This window comes from Typopeltis vanoorti, chromosome 5 (genome assembly GCF_054136105.1).
Source record: "Typopeltis vanoorti isolate ZY-2024b chromosome 5, IOZ_Tvanoo_1.0, whole genome shotgun sequence".
Lineage (NCBI taxonomy): Eukaryota > Metazoa > Arthropoda > Arachnida > Uropygi > Thelyphonidae > Typopeltis > Typopeltis vanoorti.
The window spans coordinates 129,072,013-129,086,123 of NC_143553.1; the positions used below are offsets into that span (position 1 = coordinate 129,072,013).

General features: G+C 35.4%; 1 protein-coding gene across 4 annotated transcripts in view; it reads right to left on the reverse strand.

Moving 5' to 3' along the window:
- LOC150106809 (transmembrane and coiled-coil domains protein 2-like) overlaps window positions 1-14,111 on the reverse strand; it is a 316,563-nt gene that overhangs the window by 246,529 nt on the left and 55,923 nt on the right. For all 4 annotated transcript variants that reach the window (XM_090392723.1, XM_090392721.1, XM_090392720.1 and 1 more), the window contains one exon: window positions 1,788-1,965. In XM_090392723.1, the coding sequence (XP_090248849.1) occupies window positions 1,788-1,965 (178 nt within the window). The remainder of the gene's footprint in view (window positions 1-1,787; window positions 1,966-14,111) is intronic.

Sequence of the window (14,111 nt, forward strand, 5' to 3'; positions counted from 1 at the left end):
ATAGTACACAAAATAATAATAAGCAATAAATAAAACTTTTTTTTTTGTTTAAACCACAGTTCGAATTACTGGAGGGTTCGGACTAAAGAGGTTCGAAATAGCGAGATATTACTGTATCTTAATATAAATGTTATAAAATACTAAATACACTAAAAATCTACAATAATCTACCCTATATATATATAAAATGATAAGCTTTTTTTTGTCAAGTTTTTTTGAAAGATTTTGAAACTCAGGAGCTACCCTGAGTGTCGAGTCTTCAAAATTCAAGTCATCAGAATTGAAGGAAAACAGGCCAACCAGTCTGGAACTTGGGGGATTGGGAAGCTTAGGCGCCAATATAGTATACTGGGGGGGACCCCCCCCAGTATACTATAAAACACTAATTCTCTAAGGAAAAAAACACAATAAAACAGACAAAAATCACCAATTTTACAGGAGCACTAATTCACCAACCGGCCACAATGTATCCTCGAACCAAAAAAATCCAGGATGTTCTTCATTCCTAAGTTTCTCTTCCACAATTTTTCTCAGCTTATTCCTACATATGATTGTACAAAAGCTTACTTGCAGCAAGAAATTCTGCAATTCTATTTAGTTGAATTTCTCTTATTTATAGATGATACTATGAGGACTCTGCCTTGGTCAGAAGGCCAAATTCCTTCTGAAATTAATTTGATCTTCTGACTAAGGCCTTCTGAATTATGCAAGGGTAGCCAGTGTAAAACTGGCTACACTCAAATCAAAATATCATCTACTCCAGCTGAAATGCCACACTTCAGATGACATTTTCTAAACTGGTATGTACTCCTGATTTTTTTTTTACCATAGTTCTGTCAGTGCGTATCTAATTTAATAATCATTCAAAAGTAATTACTCCAGACATTCAGAATATCTTCCACTTTGTATATCATCTTTGATTCCTACAGCAATCCTTTCTGCATTTCTGTTTTCTAACAGCCTCCTGAAAACATTTTGCCACTTCATGATATTTATCTTTTATGAGTTTTGTTTAGCTACTTTTATAATTATCTTTGTTACATTCTTCCACATATTCTCTCAAGGCATCTGCTGACTTATTTTCTTGGAACTTTCAATGTTCTTCTTTTCCATTCAGCCTCTTTAACTTCCTCGGTCCATCATGAAATAGAGATTTTTCTATCCTTGCAAATAACCTCATCCTCATGCTTCGCTTCCCTGACAGAATCAATAAAAAAAATCTCAATAGAAAAAAATAATATATAATAATAATAAAGTTTTAATAGTCTAATCAATATACATGAGAAGAGTATTTTTTTTTTGTGATTCTGTTTTAATCATGCCTTTTTATCTTATAAAGAGAAAATAAGTTTTGCTTGTTGTAGGAAATTCGTGTTTTGTCATAAGGTAGTATTTTATTTTCATAGAATATGCAGTAATCAAGCATTCAGCACGATGATACATCAGAGCAGAAATTACTAGCTAGTCAGTTCACCTGCTGGTAAGTTGTAATAGATAAGAGCATTACTGTGAATTCAACATAAAAAAAAAAAAAAGAACTAATGATAATGGTGATCAGCTATTACAAAGAGCTACCTCAATTCTGTTAACCATATATTAAAATAAATGTTGCTCAATTTTTTTAGCATATATTAGTGCTATTTATATTGTTTTTTTATATAAATAAACTGAAAAAAATATTTTTTGGAACTTTGCAGTGTTTACTTTCTTTAGAAACAATGAAAATAATATATTTTTTTTTTTGATACATCCAAATTACATAAATGTCAGAAAAAGAAGTTCCTTACCATCTCGCGTTGTCTGCTCTTGTCTGATGAGTTCTTTAGTACGTGCTATTTTCTGCTGAACACGATCTATAGCAACTCGAGTTCGATGAAAATCAGATGTACTACTGTCAGTATCATCAGCCATCAAATATGACATATCAAAATTTCCATTAAATACTGGACTTGAAATCATAATTTCCTTAAATAAAATAATTTAGACATTTCAGATGTTGTTATTAACCATCCATTTCATGAATGAAAATGAACTTTTTCTAAACTTTTACAGATAACCTGGTTAATGATATGAATTTTTTTTTAAACATCCACTTGCTGTAAAAAAGATATTTTCTTAATTGGAGGAAATGCTAACTACACCTAGATAGTAGATGACCTTCACAAGTGAAACTATCAGTGTTTATTGGTAGCTTGAGGTTGCGATGCAAAGCAAGGATTCTGGTTTCTATTTTCTCCCCCCCCCCCCCCCCCACACACACACATCTTTTGCATGAAGTGAGAGTCAACTTTTCAAGAGTAGGCCGAACACACTTGGAGATCCAAAACCTCTTCTATTTTAAATTCTAAATTCTTTAGAAAGGCATTTGTCACAGTCTTGGATACAACCTTTGTAAGGAATCATACAGAGTGTAATTTGAACATTTAAGGTAGTGTGGTGTTTGTAGCTGCAATTTTGGTTTCTGCAAAAATAGGTCATGTATGGATGTCTGTAAATGAAGATATATGCCACAGCCGTTGATAAAGTGGACATGAAAGTAATTTGTTATGGTAAGGTTTTTGGTTTTATATATATATATATATATATATATATATTTTTTTTTTTTTTTTTTTTTATTAATTTTTTAGTTAGGATATTTTGTTTGTTTTTATAATTCCTATTGGAGGTAGTTTATGAGGGAGGTTTTTATAAATTGTAGTGTCACTATGATTGTACTTTTCATGATTTTATGTGGTAGTAGAATAGAGAGCAAAGACATGCCATCTGAGGAAATATCCTTTGAGATGTGTGTCCTGCCATCACATGGCCTTGATAGCTCCTTCTACATCACTACTCTCTCCTCCAGGCATGATCTGTCAGTGTGTGGTAGAAGGATTATGTGCCAGCTGATTAGGTCTCCTGACACATTACCATCAGGTTCAGTTCCATATGCTATCTAGTGGCTAGCCTTTGAAATGGTTAACTGCTGCTGATGGTAATGTGTCAGGAGACCTAATCAGCTGGCACATAATCCTTCTACCACACACTGACAGATCATGCCTGGAGGAGAGTGTAGTGATGTAGAAGGAGCTATCAAGGCCATGTGATGGCAGGACACACATCTCAAAGGATATTTCCTCAGATGGCATGTCTTTGCTCTCTATTCTACTACCACATAAAATCATGAAAAGTACAATCATAGTGACACTACAATTTATAAAAACCTCCCTCATAAACTACCTCCAATAGGAATTATAAAAACAAACAAAATATCCTAACTAAAAAATTAATAAAAAAAAAAATATATATATATATATATATATATAAAACCAAAAACCTTACCATAACAAATTACTTTCATGTCCACTTTATCAACGGCTGTGGCATATATCTTCATTTACAGACATCCATACATGACCTATTTTTGCAGAAACAAAAATTGCAGCTACAAACACCACACTACCTTAAATGTTCAAATTACACTCTGTATGATTCCTTACAAAGGTTGTATCCAAGACTGTGACAAATGCCTTTCTAAAGAATTTAGAATTTAAAATCTTCTTTTGACCTACTCTGGCTTAAGGTTTCCTTGCTTCATTCAATAATGTTCACCTGCTATATTTACTACCTTCCAAATTCTAAAAAGCACTGGCCTCTTCAATTTTTATCCGCAAAGCTTTCTGTAATCCAATTATCCAAACAGCAAAGTCATCTGTTCTAGATCAGTGCTTCCCAAACTTCTGGATGTCAGGGCGCCCTTTGCAAAAATTAAAATATTTCACGGGGCCCCCCTCGAAAAAAAATCACAATAGAGAGATATATTATAATATTTATTGTATTTATATTCAATACAAAACATACACAGCGAATAGTGCAAAAATCAAATGCATATATTACATTTTTTGCCTCTTACCATTTGGTTCTGAAGACAATGTGGGCTGTTCTGGTAAAATGTGAAATACTGTCCTTTTTTTTGAGTCTGTTTCTGCTTCTTCTGATTGTTCGCGGGATTTTTTTATTTATTTATTTATTTTTTAATCAGCCACTTATCCATCTCAGGGTTAAATTTTTTAACGTAGAATAGATCAAATAATATCACCACTTACCGATACTGGCACACCACAGACTGATAACATGAAATTAGTGAATATTACCCGAATAAGGGAATCCCCAGACCAGGAACATTTTTCTCTTTTGCGACTTTTCTCCCTTTACGGTAATTAAGCCTAACACGAAACAGACAACAAAGGCAGGTTATTAAAACGTGCATATAATTGATGCGGTATTAACAAAAGATCGCGCAACCGAAAGATAAAAGCATAGCTGACAATTGAGTTGAAATGCTAACTCTCTTCAACCAAATTCCATATGTGAAACTGCCCTAACATTCATTATATATATATATATATATATATATATATATATATATATATATATATATATATAACTTAGTTTTTAACACTTTTGTGAATTTTAACATGTTCGGTTGAATTTTATTGCTGCCTTGGGAAATTGAACTCTCACACATCTAATTAATAACAATAGTTTTTAGTTAGATACTGCATTTGCCCATGCAACATATGGTTTTGTTTCAGTCTATACAGCATAGTTTCTGTACAAGGGGACATGTGATTCATTAATTAGTGTGTTTTTATCCCAGTTGTCTCTAATTGCACTATTTGTTGAGAAATATATTACATAGACTCCTCATACCTTATTCACTGGCATAATAAAAGTACTTTTTTTATTGTCTCTGCAGTATAGTGGCTGTTAGGGAAGGCGTGTTGTTTACCACTGCAAGCGAGTTACTATCTCCCCACATGAACTTTTTTAAGCTTTTTTTCATGTGTGAAGTATATGCGAAACTTTTATTGGTAACAGAAAACTAGCTCGGATGACAGTGATAATATAAAACGAGTTGTATAAAACATATGTATATAAAGTCAATATCAACAGTCCCTGATTACGAAAGCGTTATGAAAGGGACAGGAAGATTTGGAGCTTCCCTGGAGAGCATTCGAAGTAAATACAGTACAATTAACCACTGAATTTTTGAATAAATTTTTCCATTAAAATATAAAAAATAACAAAAAAGAAATAATAAATAATAAAAGTTAAATATGTTTCTTTTAAAATAAAAAAAATCTACTTAATCTTAAAACATTTTAAATTTGTTTTCATTATTTCACCCCCCCCTCAACAAACCTATGGCCCCCAAGGGGGCCCGCGGCCCACAGTTGGGGAAGCGCTGTTCTAGATGAACTCAACATACACAAATGCAACTGGCTGCCCTTTTCCACCACTGACTATGTTTGGAAGGGAAGATGTATAAGTATTTGTTAAAAGCAATGGTCTAAGGCAAATTATGCATCTACCAACATGAATACCTGATAACTCTCTTTATTCTCCTGATACCCTTGATTCTTTCTTAACCAGCTCTCCAACCAAGTGTACTGCAGAGGTCATTTCTCCTCTCATTAACTCAGAATGTTATCTTGTGCAATTTTTATCCCCAACAAAATTCCTTTCTCTAATCACTCCCAACCTCATGTCCTCTGGCACTACAAGGATGCTGAGTGGAATCACTGGAATGATTATGGGAACTTGATTAACTGTTTCTTTCTGTGGTTGGACTATTGTTTTGACTCTTCTGATCTACCTGCTCTGAGTGAGTTATAGAAGTTATTCTTACCAGCAAGAAAGCTTTCATTCCCCAATCAATTCAAAATTCCTGCCCTATATTGGTCTATATTCCATCCTCTGTAATTGTGTAACCATCTCTCTCTCTCTCTCTCTTGTTTACTGTGTGATGGTGGAACTTCACTACCAATACAAGTGACAGAAGCAGAAGAAATAGTTCAGTTACCTACATGATCACTTTTGTCACTTTGCAAGGGTGTATTACCCAGATGGAGATTTTGGTTGCTGATGTGAGAACTGAGGTAGAACTGGATGTGCTCAACATACTGAAAAATATCAATGTGACTAAAGAAGTGGGATTGGATAGCATGTTAGCCTGTGTGTGTGTGTGATCCAAAAATGTCCAAGAGGAATGGCAGTGCCTCTGATGAAATTATTTAGTCTCAACTCGGAGAATGTTCCAAAAGAGTGGAAAGAAGATAAAATAGTTCCATTACACAGAGGAGACAAAGGTAACAAATTAGAGACCAGTTAATATCTTATGAGTGATGGCTAAGGAATTGGAAAAGCTCGTTAAAGGTAGAATTCAAGAAGGGGTGGATAGGAATATGATACTCTATGATGGGCAGCCTGGTCTGTAAAAGGTGGGGGTAACGTCATAGTAATTTACTCACATTTTATAAGAGTGACGGTGGAATTGGAAAACAGAAATAGCTACATCATGACACTGCTGGAGTTTGCAAAAATCCAGCATTTGACAGAATACTGCAAAACTATTACATAATTTGGAGCAAATGAGAATGGATATGCATGGATAGCAGATAGCTGATTGTTAGACACCAGAGATTAGTATATGGTGAAGTAGAATCCAGAAGAATGAGAGTGAATAGTGGCGTGTCTCAAAATCTGTATATTAATGATACAGAGAATGACTTAAGGTGAAGATATTCAGTTGTTTGCTAATGAATCAAAATCGGGGAAGGCAAGAGTTGATAAAGGTGATGTCGATACCATGTAGGATAATTTAAATAAATTAGAATGTAGGCAAAGGATAATGGTTACCAATTTAATGTTGCAAAATATAAGATTATATGCACTGAGATGAAATCACATCCCAGTGTAATGCACTGTGTGTATTACATTGATGGTAATGGACTGCAGAAGTTGAATCTAGGGATTTAGGGGTGGTGATCAACAGAACTGAAGTTTAGCAGGCATACTGCAAATTACTTGGATGTTGAAGAACACACTGCCAAGAAAGGGGGGAAAGGGGGAGAGGGAAGTTATAAGTCTCTGATATGGCTACATATTGACTATTGTGCACAGATTTTGACAGGTGTCTGAAATGCTCCCTTTGGGAAGTTTAAAAGTGTGTGGGTTGCAAAGTTTAGTTGACAGACAGAAAAGAGGGGATGATAGAAACTTTTAAGTTACATAAAGGATTCTAGAAGATTGAGAGAAAAGAAAGTTTTATATACACTAAGTTAGCTTGGCATTAGGAACAAGGCTTGCAGATGTCTAGGAACAGATTCCACAAGGTGTTGAATGTCCTCCATGCATAACTCAACCCATTTCTGCTGCAGCAACTCTGTCAGTTCACGCTCATTCCATGGAGAAGGATCAGGAGTTCTCACACTGTGCCACACATGTTCAATCGAGTGACAGTCAAGAGAGAAAGTTTTTTTTTTGGGGGGGGGGGCAAGGCAACGCAGTGAATTCATTGTCGTGTTCCTCCAACCACTCAGTAATTGTACGAGTTGATGACAAGGTGCATTGTCCTCTTGAAAGATGGCATGGTGGTCAGGATAGTCCTCCTGCAGATGGTCAGATAACAGGTCCCTGTAGTATTCACCATTCAGTGTTTGTGGGATGATAACCAATAAACCTAGGGGCTGCCAGGAAAAAGCTCCCCAGACTATAACACCACTTTCGCTGGTCTGTTAAATCCCAACTGTGCAACCAGGGGATAAGACTTCATGCTGCTTACACCAAATGAAAAGCCAGCCATTAGCATGGTGCAGCAGGAAATGGGACTCGTCACTCCAGATGACCTTTCCTTGGCCTATGCGAGGTGTTGTTTGCAATGCCTGGTCATCATCATGGGTATGCTGCATGGTGCATGTGAAAATGGATTGAACTGCCTTGCTGTTGTACTGGATGAGTTGTGTGACTGTTGCATGTCATTGCCAAGATACCAATCATAACACCCGATGCTTATGTCTAAGATGAACCATGCATGACTCACCAATGTGAGCCCTTCTGCTGAATGTCTGTTTATGGTTAATTCAGTCATGGTGCACCCTGTGATGGGAGCAACCAACAAGTGCAGCAGTTTCTGAAATACTGGCCTGCCCTCCTGAGCCACAATTCTCTGCCCACTGTCAAATTGGCATATGTTGCCACATTTCCCCATTACTGACAAATATTTGCCAATTATGTACAAGGGATAGGTATGACTATTTATAGTAGCCGTATATAATGTTGATATCACATTTATTGTGTTATCATGCCGAATATGGATGGGGAGTTCCTAATGCAAAGCTAACTCAGTGTAAGTAGAGAGAGAGAGAGAGAGATAAAACTAGGGATTGACCATGGAAATTGGTTTCTTTTTAAAGACTACTTTATTTTTTCAACATCTTTAGCGCACAAAATAAAGTTTGTCAGAATACACAAACAGCAACAATTAGCTAACAGTGGGACAAGTAACTTCAATGTTGAAAGAACTAAAGTCCTAACTGTTAACACTCTCTTGTTGGATAAAGAGAGTGTTAACAAGTATTAATTTGATCTTAAAGTGATTCCAGATTTTTAGTAAATTGATACAGCCGTACTTGTTAAGGTTTGGGAATGTTATAAAGCTGTTGCTGATTCTGAAAACAGTCTCTCTGACTTGCAATGATTTTCGTGAAGCACTTTTGTTCTACTCCAATTAATCCTGTATGAAGAATATCCAAGATATGGTCTGCTAGTCCCAACTTGCCATGATGATGATGATGCAAATGTATTTAGTCAAGACAGATGTCAACAGATCTTCTGTCTGTCCATAATGTCAGGTCACGAATACAGGGCACTTCGTATACTCCTGGATGTGATAAAGGAGAGAGAGAGAGAGTTTGTCTTCAGGTGAACAGATAAGGGTTGCCAATTTAATATATTGTTTAAATTTGATGTGAAGATCATATTTATTAAGCACTACGCATTAAAAAAAAAAAAAAAAAAAAAAAAAAAAAAAAAAAAAAAAAAAAACCATCGCTCTTGAGTAGGAAGTTTCTAGAGAAGAACCCTCTAACAATGATTCCATACTACTGATGGAAAAATTCAGTCTGCAAATTTCAGTAATTACTTTTGAATACTATATCATGAATTAGTCCTGGGGGGGGGGGGGACTCCTCTGCTTTAGATACAAAACATGGAACTCTTTCATGTCTCCAACAATCAGGTGGTCACACATTTTCTTTTTCACTATTAAGCATAAATGCTTGTAGTGCCTCCATTTTCAAAGACCATTCCATCATCTTAACCTTCGGTATTCATAAATTAAAGATGCCAAGAAATTATATTCTTGGTTTCATCCTTTATCCAAGTGTAAGCAAACAAAGTTTGCACATGAAGTATTGTCATGACTGGGCTACTTGTATATAGAGGCAAATGATTTCAAATCAATTACCTTAGTATCCTAAATGCAAAACATTATGGGTGTGACACCTTTGGTATCGAGTTCTTTACTTTCTTTGACATCTGTTATCCTGCATTCTTTTCAATTTTAGATCCAATCATTTATTATTATTATCTCACACCTATAGGGGTGCTTAAGGCCAAAGCCATATAACTCAGAGGAGACCTCCACATAGCCTTTAAAGGAATGCGGAGAACCGACCAGGGTTTCTGACCTAATGTCCAATCCTCACCTTCTCATGGTGCACCCTGTTGGGTATCTACCTGGATACTGAACAAACGAGGATGGGCTGGCAATTTGGGATTTAGCCGACCAAATTGTATTCTTATTGGCTTAAACCAAAATACAAAATGATGGTACAACATGAAAAAATTTCATGTCGGCTCAGGCGGTGCCAGGTTAAACAAGACCCCCGTTGTTTTCACCAGGGAACCAGTGCGAACAGCGAAAAGTCAGCTACTGGAACAAATATGAAAACACACCCAACTCAACATCACCAGAGTTAAAGATCGGTACTATCAACATAAGAAGCCTGAATGGCAAAGAAATGGAGCTAGCTGAGGAATTAAATAAGTACCAGATCGACATAATAGGGGTGACTGAAACAAAAAAAGACAAAAACTGGTGAGATCTTTCTGAGCAAAAATACAAAATGTTATATTCAGGCAATAACCTTCTATTCCTTGATTGTCAACATAATATTCAACACTTAATATGAGGCTAATCTTCTTGAATGGCAGGCAGTCTCAAGTACAGTGATGTGGGCAAATATGAGAATGGGGAACTGAACAATCAGACTTATTTGTGCCAATGGTCCCACAGAAGATTCTACTAAGGTAGAAGTGGAGGAATTTTTTGAGGCTTTAGAGAAAGCAACTGACACAATGAAAAATGAAAAGTTGGTCCTTGTTGGGGATCTAAATAGCTGAGTAGGAAATGATTGTCGGCCATACAAAAATATTTTAGGAAAATTTGGAGAAAAGAGCAAAGCTAATAATAATGGCAAATACCTGTTGGATTTCTGCTAAGGACATGGACTGGTTATTACTAACACCATGTTCCAACATAAAAATGTGCACAAATTCACATGGAGAGAAGAGGGAAGGAATAAGAAAAGTTTCATGGACTGTTATTGTTGATAGTAATATTTTCTCCCTGGTACAGGACACCAGAGTGTACAGAGGATTTCAAATTGGAAGTGATCACTATTTACTCTTGAGAAGGATAAAATTGAATTTCATTTTGAGAAGAAGAACATGAGGTAAGATGATGTAAGAAAGTTTTAAAGAAAATAAAAGTTGAGCAGCTCTCAGATGTGAACTGTAGACTAAAATACACAAAGATTATTGAAGAAAAAATGAAAGAGTTTGAGAACAGGAACCAAACATTGGAGATTCAGTGGCAAGCCTTGAAGAAAACCCTAACTGATTCAGCCAGAGAGGCATGTGGTGAAGTTGTGTGCAAGGATAGAAAAAATCAGAACTCAATGTTGGACACAGGAAGTTAAACAGGCAGTGAAGGAAAAGAAGAAAAGTATATCAAAATTTCCTGGCAAATAAGTCAGCTTGTGCTCTTAGAGAACACAGAGAGAAATGTAAGAAAGCTAAACGCTGCGTAAAACTAGCTAAACAAAAGTCATGGGAGGACTTTGGCAAGAACATAGAAAATAAATATCAAGAAGATGGCAAAATATTCTGGAGGTTGTTGAAGAAGCTGAGAAATGGAGGAAAGAGTGCTGTAAAAGGAGTTGGAGATGATAAAGGTGACATGAAAATGGGAGAAAAAGATATCCTTGAAGTATGGAGTAATTACTTCGAAAAATTGCTAAATGAAACAAACTGTGATAGCACAGTGGTAAAAAACATTCAACAGGCATACAGTCTGGAATACATATCCATACTTGAAGTAGAAGGCAGCATGAATAGATGATATTCGACCAGAAATGCTGAAGGATGGTTGTATAAAAGTCTTACAGTGGCTGCACTACATAGTTCAGAAGTCCTAGACAGAGGGACAAATTCCTGATGATTGGAGTAGAGCTCTCATAGTACCCATATATAAGAAGGGAAATAAAACTGAATGTGAGAATTACAGAGGTATTTCCATACTGAGTGTTCCTGGTAAGATTTATGCAAGTATACTTGAGAAACGGTTGAGAAGAATTGTGGAAGCTGAATTCAGACCAAATAGAGGCTGTCAGGATGAGATCTTCATTTTACGACAAACAGTTGAGAAATCATGGGAACATAACAAAGATCTGTATTTAAATTTTGTCGATGTGGAAAAGCCACATGACAAGGTGCCAAGAGAGAAACTATTCAATACGCTACAGTTATATGGTGTCAATGGGGCATTATATCAAGCAATACTTAGTCTTTATTTGAGCTGTAAGTCAGCAGTTAGAATTGAAGGAAGTACAGGAAGATGGTTTAATGTTAAATCTGGTGTGAGACAAGGATGTAATTATCTCCTCTGTTATTCATTATCTATATGGATCACATTATGAAGGAAAGTAGTATGAAACATGATATCAGAATTGGAGATGTTAATGTCAGCTCTTTGCTTTATGCGGACGACGTTATACTTCTAAATAATTCCGCTACAAGTCTGCAAGATTCCCTGATTAAATTAAGGTCAGCAATAAAAAGACAAAGAAAATAGGCAGAATGATTAAAAATGTCAACTGTTTTGTGAACAGAGAACCTGTGGAACAAGTAAAACATTTCAGCTACTTAGGCACGATTTTTAGTGAAGATGGTAAATTAAATATGGAAATAGACAACAGAATCAGCAAAGCTGATATGGTAGGAAGTCAGTTGAATAAATTCATATGGAATACGAGAGAAATTAGTCGGAACACTAAATTAGCTGTATACAAGACAGTGTTCAAATCAGTTTTAACTTATGGATCTGAGAGCTGGGTCAGAAGTAAAACACTTGACCAAAGACTAGAAACCGCAGATATGAGAGTCCTGAGAAAGATTATAGGTGTGAACAGATGGCATCAATGGCAATATCATATTAAAAATGAGGATATTAGGAAAGAACTTGACATTTTCAGCATCCAGGAATGCGTTAGCAGAGCTAATCTCAGGTGGTATGGTCACTTAAACAGAATAGGCTTGGAAAGATTAGCAAAACAAATGTTCTCTGCCAAGTTGGCAGGAAAACGACCCAGAGGAAGACCAAGATATAGGTGGATTGATACGGTACAAAGTGCCTTAGACGATAGAAATATAAGATCTGATAATGTGGGAATCTTGACAAGTAACAGACTGATTTGCAGGAAAATTGTAGATAGGAAGTTAGTAATGATGTAAATTTTGCATGTTGTACTATCATATCCTGTACACCCCTTGAGGGTATATGGCAGGAATTTGATGATGATGATGATGATGATGACACCTCCAGAGAGTGCAAAGACTCTCGAGGGAAGGCACCTACTCTACAATTGTGTCTCCACCACTCACAATCTACCAACTACAATGACCCGCAACTACCATCATCAACTACACCAATGCCATCTACCACCAGTAGTATTTTCACAAACAATCACAGACATCCATACCCATGGCAGGTTTCGAACCTGCAGCCTTTTGCTCGAGAGCGGATAAGTAAACCACTGGACCAACTAGGTCGGCTGTATTTTACAGTTTTCTCTCATTTGTGAGTTCCAGATTTTGTTTAACATTGTTACTCCTTCAATTTTTTTTAATGTTTTTATCTCAGCATAGTCACTGATTTATTTAATTTCTATAGTGCTGCATATACTTCTGCTGCCTATGTTAGTACTGGTCTGATTTTGCCTTTATAAATTCTTTATTTTGTTTCTTTTCTTATGGTCTTCTTCTTCTTCCTCCAGATGAGGCTGTCCATTCTACTAGCTTTTACCATTTGTTCTTGTACTTCATTTTGTATGATGGCATAATTGTTTATTTCTATTTCTAACTATTTTATCTTACTGACTTGTTCAATTATTTTCCCTTTAATTTCTAATTTGCATTGTATGTGTTCTTGGCAACTATCACTTGGTTTTTTTATTCTGTTGATATCTTTATATTTTACTTTTCTGTTGCACTATTGAATGTATTTAGTAAAATCTTTGTAGGTCATCTTCATTTTCTGACAGTAATATCATAACACCATATCCAATTATTCTTAATTTTTAATTTGTATTCTACACTTCTCCATTTTGTTTCCTTTTTTTATTATTTCATCCATTTCTAAATTAAATAAGGTTCCTTAATGCAGCGCTTCCCAAACTGTGGGCTGCGGTCCCCTTGGGGGCCGTAGGTTTTGCTGAGGGGGACCGTGAAATAATGAAAACAAATTTAAAATCTTTTAAGACTAAGTAGATTTTTTTTATCTTAAAAGAAATGTATTTAATTTTTATTATTTCATTTTTGTTATTTTTTTATATTTTAATGGAAAAAAAATCACACATTGGTGCAGATTCACAAATTTTGCTTCATGCGCATTTCGGCGCATAATGAATATTAGTAAATATATGCTTATTTGTATAAGTTTCATTTCAAAGCAGAAATCTAAGAATTATAGTTTCAAATATTTCACCTGATATTGGTGTAGCAGTATTAACACGCATTAAATTGTTATTAAACTTCTTTTATGCTTTTAATTCTTTTTTTTTATTACTAATCGTTTTATGTTTCATGTGCTTGTACTGCAAATGTGCAATAACAATATATCTATCTATATAAAAATATGAGATAATGTGCCATGTCAAATGTGTATGTAAGATGCTAAAAATGTAATATTTGCATTAGCTTTTTGCAATATTCGTTGTGTATGTTTT